We start from the raw sequence: 10,704 nt of genomic DNA on the forward strand, positions 1-10,704 counted from the left end.
TCAGGTATTTGCATGTGCTGAGTCAGTGTGAGAACTCCAGAGTCTTTTTAGATTTTTTGTTTTCATAGAAACGGAATAGATTAGGTGAAAGCTCTCATACTTTGCGTTTGAATTTCAACTAGTGAAGAAACCTTCTTGCACCAAATGTTTTTAAACATTACAAATGTTTCAACTGAATGGCGTGCTACTGAATGCTTGGACATTCTTCCTCTTGATTAATGCCGCCACGTAGGTTAGGTAAGTACACTCTCGTTCTCATACTTTAAATTTGGATTAATCTCTAAGTGAAGAAATGCTTGTAAGTAATGTTAACAGCAAATAGAAGTAATACTTTCTTTTCGAATGCTGAAATGTGTTTTTAACTTTTTGACTCAAATTTGGATAACAAATGTCATTCTTTGTAATTTGTGTGGAAACATGATTTTCTAACGGAAAAATAATAAAAGGACAAAAAAAAAAATCAATAAAAAAAAACATCTTTACAAAGACCTCTATTGGGCATCCAACATGCAATCTTTGAACTCTGGCACATTCTGGAGAAAAAGCACTGTTATTTGCTCTGATTGGTAATGAGCTAAATAAGGCACTGGAATGGACTTTATCAAAGGCCTCACACACATGAAAGGGCTTATGATGAGCCTCAATTTATAGGGCCGAGAGGTTGGCTTACTAGGTAAAGAGATGTTTTCCTTTGTTCTGAATAAGACACACTCACTCTCATTGCCCTTGATGGGAAAGTAAAATATAAAGACTACAAACTCAGATGGCCAGATATTTGCACACACTACACAGCTGTAGGGAGAGGTAATGTTTGGGTCACACTGTAATGACACACTTTGTTCTAGATGTTCCCTAATGCTTGTGGTTGTTGACATACAATATATATATATGCAGGAAAGTGGCATATAATGCAGCAATATGGCAGATTAAACAAAAAATTCTCTGGAATACCAGTAAGTGTACTTGTAATTGGTGCAACGGTTGATCAGTTTTGTCTAACTGCAATAAATATGTTCCTATCTATTACCAGATGCAGCCATTAAACGATCATTCAAGATATAAACATAACATTGCTGATTATGTAACATATTGTTACACCCCCCCCACCCCCACCTCCCCAAGCCCCCCGTTATATATCTGTTATATATATATTCACCAAAAGCATTCAGAAGTGCTTCATATTCTCAGTATACGTTTTAAGTCATAAGTGGACTCTCAGAGCAATAGACAGATATACAGTATAGGCAAATATAGAGACAAACAGTCAGACATGCAGTCAGAAAAGTAATTGGGCAGACTGCCTCAAAACTATTAGTTTGAGTATTAATGAACATTGCAGATCTCAAGTCCATTGCCATAAAGTGTGCGTTCGGCACAAACTGATCAAAAGGCAACCATCCCTATGGGGTTCTTAGATAGTCACTGGCTTAACACTACATTTCAGCAAAAGTCAAGCAGTTCCACTTCATGCGAGATGAGCTCTCAGTTTGAAGACAAGGATTCCATGACAGAAGACGAGCAATTTTCATTTACTCAAGCATCTCACAAATGCTCTCAGACCCATGTAAAAGTTCGCCTACACTTGTCTGGGAGCCCAGAGTTTGAGAGAGTGACGTTCAGTATTTAGACATCTCATTGCAGCCAATCTAAATCGGGTGAGACTGGCAGATGTTCTCTCTTTTGATCATCATCAACATCTTCTACCTTAGCGTTACCTGGATGATAACCTCCAAACCTTTTCCTCCTGAAATACATCTTGTGCATTTATCCTCTCTTTAAATTCTACTAGTTGACTTTTCCATGTAATGCATGAAGTACCCTCCTCACTTTCCACTTCCTCCCCTTACTCTTTGTCTCCTTCAATCTCCTGCTTGGTCTCTCAATGTTTCTTGCAGGTATAGACCTCCTCCTCTCTGAGGCAGGTTTGACACTCTACGTGACAGCACCAGCGGACTTGGCAGTGGCAGGAGAGGGTTGTGAGGTGCAGGGCTGTGTTGTAGCCACGTCCACAGCACAGGCTGCTGCAGCTTGTGTCCTTAGAGCACGGTCTGCTGGCAGTTCCAGGTGAATAGCGCGATGGCCTGCAGAAGCTGGGTGACTCCTCCAGAAACACCAGTTCGGTGGGCCTTGGCCGGGGACCTGTGTTGCTATGACGATGGGGCCCTGCCAGTTCAGTCTCCCCCGTGGCGGCATTGGTGACACTGTGCACACGAACGGCGGTATCATAACGATACTTCAGCAGGTGGCCTGTGTCATGAAAAGGGGAAAGCTGCTTCCAGCATGTCCTCACAGCACAGGAGCCAGAGACACCGTGACACTTACAAGTAGTCTTAAGTCCACTCTTCACTGCCTGAAAGGGAAAAAGACAAGGAGATAAGGAGAAATGAGTGTGGTACACAAAATACAACACTATCAGTCAAAGAAATGTGATTTCTTAAATGTGGGCAAATGTAGAAGGCAAAATGTAGAAGGTTCTGAAAGTGTGTTTATATTACAGTCACGTCCAAACTAAAATTCTTTCCTTTGAAACCACATTGATTTTGCTTCATTTATACCTTTCGTCCACACTGGAAGAGCGTTTTCCTCCACTGAAAACATAGCATTTCAAAAACGCTATTCCAAAAAGATGATGTTAGCAAACTGAAAACTGAGCTTTCAAACTTAAATGGCTTAGTGTGGAAGTGGCCTAAGTTGTAATGATTGCTACGCCCCTGTTGTGATGTTCACAAGGATAGTGTTGTGGAATTTGGTGGGTGCTCTGAGACTCCACAGCCTTGAGCTAAAGGTAGTAAATAGATGTAAATGATGGATGTCAGTGGATGCCTGGGCTGGCAGTATTTCTTCCAACTCTATGAGGACCTAACACTGCCACTCCTGATCTATGGTCAGATTTCACTGTCACATATACATCTCTGTTCCTTTGCTCTCTCTTTATATATCCCTGTGTTTGAGAGCCAAATCTCATTGTTTTTATTTACATATTTTTTGTGTGTTTATATGTCCTATTCATCTTCCCCTCAGTCCACTTATTGGTAAGTTGTAGAGCAGTCAATCTAAAAGTGCCCAAGGGGAGATGAGAGGTCAAATGGTCGATGGGGGTGTTCCACCCTACACAGGTATGAGGTCTCACCTCAGGGCCACCTGAGAAAGATAGTGAAGGAGAAGCGAGGAAATGGAGGGAATCTGAACAGGGAGGGCATTGTGAGGACTCAACCACCTTTGCTTGTTTTTGTTCACCGCCATCTGTGGCCTGAGGTGTCAACTGTGGGGAAACAACAAAACCGGAGACTGATAAGATCCATGTTTGTCCAGCGTTCTTTTCTTACGCTCTCCTTGAATATCTCTCTCTCTCTCATAAACTCTGACTCCTTTTGCGTTCTGTCTCTTTCACCCTGAGGCTACCAGTCTCCTGGTAACAGGGCTGTTTTGGGGGATGTTATGAGGATTTATGAAAGTCTGGGAGAGTGGCGGTGGCAGCTGCAGCAGTGAGACTGGTAGAGCGGGAGGCATACAGTAGGTGGAAAAATTGCTCGTATATTACAGAGGCCTCCACTCTGCATAATTGCCCTTTTGGGAGACCTCTAATTTTGAGAGGGCCCCCACAGCAAGCGCTGTCATGCCTGGACCAGGGAAAGAAACACCTGGCTCCACAGAACTGGCCAATTCCTGCTCACCTACTTGCCTCACTCCACTCACTGAACTCTCCTTTGGGCTACAATGATCTAGGAGACCGCACCCCTCCAATCAAGAAACTCCTCTAGTGTTCACAGGACGGGAAGGTAAGAGAGAAGTTAACCCTTTAAAGATGCGCTCTTCTTTGGATTGAAGAGGAGAGTGAAAGGCTCTGTTATCACTTATGATATCACAAATAAAAAATGTACTACAATGTTTTTTTGTTTTGTTTTTTTGGACATGGTACCATGATAACAGGCCTACTATTTTATTTTATTTTTTTTTTTCATATCGGTCAACCACTAATCTGAATATTGGGGTCTATGATGATAACGGCTTTGATGTAAATACAGGGGTGGGTTTATGATTTCTGAGGCCCCAAGCAACCGACCAACCGGCCCCATTTAGAAAATGTTGCTTAAAAAATTACATAAAATTGATATTAAATTATAATTTTAAATTGATCCTATCAGCCGTTGTAGTCAAGTACATTCAAAATGTTTAATGAAATAAAATTCTAGTTCAAGATAATTAATGCATGTTTTACAGTTTTTTCAACAATACAGTGATTAAAAAAAGTAATATTTACCTACATATATTTTTACAAAACACTTGTAAAGTTTTTTTTTTTTTTTTTTATGAACAGGGTGTGTAAAACCTACTACACCTCACTAAACCTACTTCACTCACTAACATTTTGTAATTCAGTTATTATTTATTATTTATTATTATTATAACCCAACAATTATTCATTTTTGTCCAGTTTTTCATTATAATACAGTATCATACAGTATTATTATTATTACTTTGAGGATTTGTTGTATACAATAGTAATATATTTCTGTCTTATTTACTTTACTTTCACCTGGAGTTTATATTCTAATGCTGAGGCTGTATTTTATGTAAGCATCATAGGCAACATTCAGTAACAATAAACATACAAGGCATGGCAATCCGTCAGCACACTAGAGAAGAAGGAAAAAACATTGTTTATCAAGGGCTGAAGTGCAGAATATTTGGTGCAGAATATTCCTGAATAATGTTAAACATTGTAACAGTCCCCTCTTTGCAACCAGAACTTGTTCAAAACGTTAAATCTTAGTGACACCAGCACTACAAAGAATCTAGACACCGCACGACGAATGAAACAGAACGCAGGTGTCTCGACATGCGTTTTTGAGACCTGAAGTTATTTTTAACTTGACACAGTGTCTAAAAATGTGCCGGTCCTGCGAGAGACACTGCAAGACACAGTGCAGCAGTCAAGGACGTTCGTCCAGCATGTTTACATAGGAAAACAATGGAAAAACAGAGCAGACACATGCAAAAGCACGTTCGGTGTAAAGGGCCCCTAACTCAGGGGCTAAACAAGTTCGGAAGTCCTGTATATTTTTTCATAAATTACAAACCCAAACCCAAAGTCCTACTTGAAAAACTGACCCAAACCTGGCAGACCTCTAACGTGAACCACTCTGAGAGCGCTGATAACAGCATATTCAAGTGGTTTTCTAAGAGCTTTCCTACTTTCCTACTTTTTTCCTGCTTCCGCACAATTTGCGGTTCTCATGCACTCTATTTGCAAAACTCTTCACACAACACTCAGCAGTCCAGCACAATTGTCATTGTGAATACACCTGCTCCAAATCTAAAACCAATGGAGTCAACCAAACAAAACTCAATGAGATAATATGGTAAACACATCTTACCTGTGCAAACATAATCAACCAAAACTGAATACTTCACTGTCTCAAATATATAAAAGTCAAACAATTGCTCATTGAAACATCAAAAACATGGAACAACAAAGAGTATGAGGAGGTAGAGGAAGACAGACACAGAAATATATAAAATGAGATAAGAGCTACTTTGAAAGATAGTGTCATCAACAATGGTATGAATTTTACAGAAGCTGGACAGAGAGTGCTGGCACATGTAAATTAATATTCTGCAGCTAGAATAATTAGGACATTTCGAACTGAGAACAGGTAAGTTGTTTGTTACAGGTATTTCTTACAGTATTTTATACTGTCGTGCACAATACGTCATTTTCCTATGTATGGGAAACCCAACTTTTTCAATCTCTACAGAACTGAGAGAAGACCATCAAATATTGGGGGGAAAAATGTGCCTGTTCACCCCAAATTAAGAAGCTCAAATTGTCAATATGGTGGTGGCCAATACTGTAGTGATATCACTGTTTTTTGGCTACTATTTTACAGTACATAGCCAAGTTTTAATTTCTAAAGGTGACACTAAATACATTGAGAATTGAGTATGCAGTAAATACAGCAAATTGGGAAATAAAATGTCTATTTCTGAAGTGTCAGACAATGTTTGTTTGTTTTTCAATCTGAATAAAATTCATTTTTATGAGAGTGTGTTATCTTTTGCAGCACAGTGTATTAACTGATGCTTAGTGTGTGCAACATAAATGCTTTTATGAGTGTGATTCTGATTAGATAATTTAGTTTTGACAGCTGTGGGTAAAGTTTTTCAGCAAATAGTGAGTTTTTCCTTGTGTGAGTTTGGAACTTTGGTGTTTTATAATGGACTTTGTGTATGTAGTTTGAGGAAATAGGTCAATGATTCTGTAAAATGTGTGTATCTAATTGGGAAAAAACTGTAATCATTCAGTACCATTTCATATCAAAGACCATAGTATTACATTTTGATACCATATACTGCCATACTTTTTTTGTAAGAGACACAACAGTATACATCAACAGTTTCAGGTTCGATTGCTCTCAGATCTGGGAAGTGCACTGTGAGTTAGCTGCAGTAATTCCTTTTTAATAGGTTAAATAGGTCTATAATGCTAATATAAATCCTGCACTAAAGCTGGAGCACGTTTGAAATAATTCACACCATTTTACAGCTTACCCGAATACCGACGTTAATGTTATGAGCGTCGATCTGGGCACGCAGGTCCTTGCTGACCCGTTTTTGCCCCAGAAACTTCTTGAGAAACTTGGTGCTGTATTTCAAATTGTCCCCGCACACACCCCACTGCCAGGCCTCGCGCTGCTGCAGACCCGGAGAATCATCGCAGGTGCAGCGCTCCATCCGCCCTGAGCTGCACGCTTTGGCCAGCGCGTGAGACAGCGCTGCTGATGACACCGCGAGCAGAAAGGCCGTCTCTTTAAAACCTGATAGATGGACAAATTCATTATTGAGTATTGTGCATAGCTACTTTAAATGGGCAATACTATAAAGTGGATATGAGCCTAAATATGTCAGCACTTCTATTGACTTCTTGTGACAAATCGTTTCTGCTGAATAAAAAGGCTAAATGTAAATGCAAATGCAAATATAGGCCTAAATGTCATACTATGTCAAATGTCTTTAAAAGGAAATTCTAATGGTCATTTCCATTATTTCCAAACAAATCAGTGTCAATGCGCTCATTTGATGTAATTGATGCTTATTTTAAAAGAAATCTCCTTGTGCGTACAAAATGCTATAGATGCAGCGCCACGAACACAGTCTAAAGTAAAATACTTTTTTTTTCTTTTTTTTTTTTTACTTTAGACTGTGTCTAAAAAAGAGACGCGGAGCAGGGGTCAAAGACGTCCGTCTAGCCCAAGTTTACAAAACAATTGAAAAACAGCGCATATAAGCGCATTCGGTGTGAACGCCCCTTACCCTTCCATTTAAGTCCTCCATTATGCTTGTTGAATTTTCGGACCATATACTACAACTTTTCCAATTAAGTGTTAAGTACAGTGTTTTGTCATGATCCCTTCACCAAAACCCCCTCCCCTCATATTATTGTTTGCTTGGCCCACAGCTGAGTCGAAGGGTGTATTTTGATCCAATTAATTATTATTTTGACAAGGAAACGTTCTCTGTCAGATGAAAGCGCGCGAACACGCCGCCCTTTTCCTCTTGAGAACAGGGCGCTTTTCCGCGAGTTAAAAATACTCCATCTGGCCCCGCGAGGCCTCACCGCACAGGGATTCCGCGCTTCCCAAGCCCCTAATTACCAGCGAACTGACCAACGCATGGCTTTCACATTCACATCCTGCACATTTACGCACATGTCCGTTTGGAAAGAGGCACCACGAATTAACGGGAAGATAAATGGAAGGTTCTGCGTCGTTGTTAAGAGGCCTAAACATTCCCACCTCTGGCATATAGGCAGCGAGGTTCTATTTAAAAGCTACCAAACATTTTCATTTGTGTTTTGTGGGAACATTGTGCGAAGGGATCTCAAAACACATAGAGGGTCCATAACACCTTACCTCGTTTTAAAAGGCTTTCACGGCCATCCATGCTGCAGTTCCAGCGCTCGTTGCGGAACTGATAGCGGCACTCCAGGAAGCTGAGGCGGACAGATTCCCTCAGAGTCTCCGCCATCCCCGGTTCCCGCCGACACAGGCGCTTTTGCCGGCGCGTCAAAGTCATCTGCTCGCATTGCTTCAGGTGCGCTTTACCGCTCGGAGGCTCGTTAGAGAATGGACCCGGCAGAAAGACCAGGGGTTCGCGACCTGTAAGCCTAACAATGAAAATAAAATAATCCAGTAAATAAAACTACTTGCCTTGGTAACACTGACTTTTCAACAAGGTCAATTTTGATTCTAAAGAATACACACACACACACACACACACACACACACACACACACACACACACACACACACACACACACACACACACACACACACCATATGATATCTAGCCTTCATTAACTTCTGAAGTTTATTATTTGTTTAGAAGTTGCACGTTTTGCTCTCTTGCTGATTAACTTGTCAATGAAAACCCTAATCATGTTGTTGTTGATGATGTTGTTGTAGTGGTGACACATGCGCTTTGAATACATTTTTAAATACATAATTTGAATAGTCGTGTCTGAATAGAGAATGCACACGTGTTTTTCCAGAGTCACTCAATAGTTTGGAGAATGCGCGCCTGTAGCTATTTGGAAATGCACTGCTGTGGCGCACAAGAAACTACAGCAACCACTCTTCAATAAAATACACTGCAGAGTGTTTTTACATGTTTATAGGATTCTTAATATAAACACCAGTGGGGCAACGTCCTGTGAGTATGAGCCAGAAAGATCTTAATGATCAGGTAGCGCGAGGGCAAGGACACGGTGCCAAAACCATCGAAAGACACTGCAATGCTCCTTTGGGCAATAATCGACTTGAACAACAGACCATTGATTTGTTTCTTAAAACTAACTAATAATAATAAAAAATAATAATAATAAATAAAAAAACATGTAATTGCATGTGATCAAAGAGCTGGTACATTCAGGACCATGAAAGCAGGTCAGAAGTCTAAGTGTCAGATATGTGGTATGAATATACCACATATTGCAAATAATTTTCATTCTCATTTGATTATTTGTATTTGTACTATACAACCTGCGTTTCAAACTTAATTGTGAAACTGAAAAGAAAAAGAAAGAAAGAAATGAATGAATAAAAAGCAATAACAAGACATGCGTAATTACGCATGGGATATCCAAGATCACCAACATCTCTCCACATGTTGCGATAGACAGAACTCTAAAAGACCCGTTTATTCTTTGTTCCATAACATAAAATGAGAATAGTCCTTGTCAAGCATTAAAATGATGCACTCCGAGACAATTTTCATGAATTTAGAAAAGAGGGATGATATAAAAAAAAACACTGCTGACCCGAAATAGGCTGCTGCATGGGAGAGAAGAAGGCAGAGGGCGATAAGTCGCAGGGGACAGGCAGTCCTCGGAAGCCCGGTGCACATGATGACGGGTCGACGCTGCTCTTCATTGCGCTGTCTGTCCGTGTAGAAATCCCCGCTGTGCTGGACAGCGCAACTTCTTAAAGGGGCAGAAACTCATTTTAGCCCTTGGGGTGGCGCAGTCCCAAAAGAGGTGAGGCGTGTGGAACGCGCGTCAAATTTATTGGATCATCCGTAATTTACTCCTCCCAGTGCCAAGGAGACTACCCTTATTTCGCAACAGATTGGCAGGTGCACGTACCTGCTGAATGGCACAGATAGTTCACATTTAGGCTATTTAGGGCAGGGCCAGTTTCAGACAACTTCCATCGTTTCCAACGTCCAGGTCTGAGCAGAGAGCCATTTAATCTTTGAACACCACAATTAGGTAATCAGTGCAGTAAAATGCACTAATCATTTGCTGTTTAGTGAATTATCAAGTAAAATGATCATTATGTGCATTGCATGTTACCATTTTTCCTGCTTTTGAAATAGTAATAGGCAGCTGTTTACAAAATAATGGAGCATGCGCACATATCATGTATCTGAAGGTTTGTAATTTTAAAAAATGTGACATTGATTTAAACTATTCTATTGGTGTTCTACCACCTTGATATTTCATTTTTGATGTCAACCCAGCCTTGACATAGAACATTGAATAATTCAGACTTTTAAGTGTCACATCATTGTTATTCTTTTTTATAGCATCTAAACTGTAAACAGGTTCTCTGAGTTCAGTAAGGATAATGAAAAGTGTCTGTTTACTCTTGTTTAATTCCGACACACTGTTTACAAAACTGTGGCTCCATTCTTATTTCCTCAACATCATTAACACACAGGCGTCTTTGACGCTGTTGTTTCACTCTTGTCATCACTAAGCACAAGATATAATGAGTTAATCATGACTAATCTTTCATCTCAGTTCCTGTCCCTTACATCAGTGACTGACCAACTGGGCAACAGATTTCCCTTATGATGTCACCTTCTTTGTTTAAGACACCCATCTATATGATGGAGGTGTGTCAGGTGCACTTCCTGCTTGTGCTGTGAGCAAAGCAAACATGTGGAGGAGACATATTGAAATCTGAATAATATGGGTGAATAAGACATTTATGTGAGGCGTCAATGGAAATACACAATCCTTGTTTCATCTTAGAGGGACCATTGCCATATTTTGTTGTCTTAGAGATGATGCAGCAGACAATACATGCACTTAGGACAATGTTACATAGATACAAACTCCTTTGAGAATGTTATGTGTGATCTATCAAATGGGTTTATCTTGTTGACAGTAAAACCTTGCATACCAGAATCTAGATTGGT

The 10,704-nt window shown here is 40.1% G+C and overlaps 1 protein-coding gene across 1 annotated transcript; it reads right to left on the minus strand.

Moving 5' to 3' along the window:
* Nucleotides 1-1,143: 1,143 nt before the first annotated feature.
* On the minus strand, nucleotides 1,144-9,458 carry LOC127450627 (protein Wnt-9b-like). Its single transcript, XM_051714864.1, has 4 exons — nucleotides 9,320-9,458; nucleotides 7,914-8,167; nucleotides 6,553-6,818; nucleotides 1,144-2,350 (listed from the first exon to the last, which is right to left on the minus strand). The coding sequence occupies exons 1-4, from the start codon at nucleotides 9,403-9,405 to the stop codon at nucleotides 1,880-1,882; spliced, it is 1,077 nt and encodes a 358-aa protein (XP_051570824.1). The 5' UTR covers nucleotides 9,406-9,458; the 3' UTR covers nucleotides 1,144-1,879.
* Between the last annotated feature and the right edge of the window lie 1,246 nt (nucleotides 9,459-10,704).

The sequence above is a fragment of the Myxocyprinus asiaticus genome, chromosome 13 (genome assembly GCF_019703515.2).
Source record: "Myxocyprinus asiaticus isolate MX2 ecotype Aquarium Trade chromosome 13, UBuf_Myxa_2, whole genome shotgun sequence".
Taxonomy (NCBI): Eukaryota; Metazoa; Chordata; class Actinopteri; order Cypriniformes; family Catostomidae; genus Myxocyprinus; species Myxocyprinus asiaticus.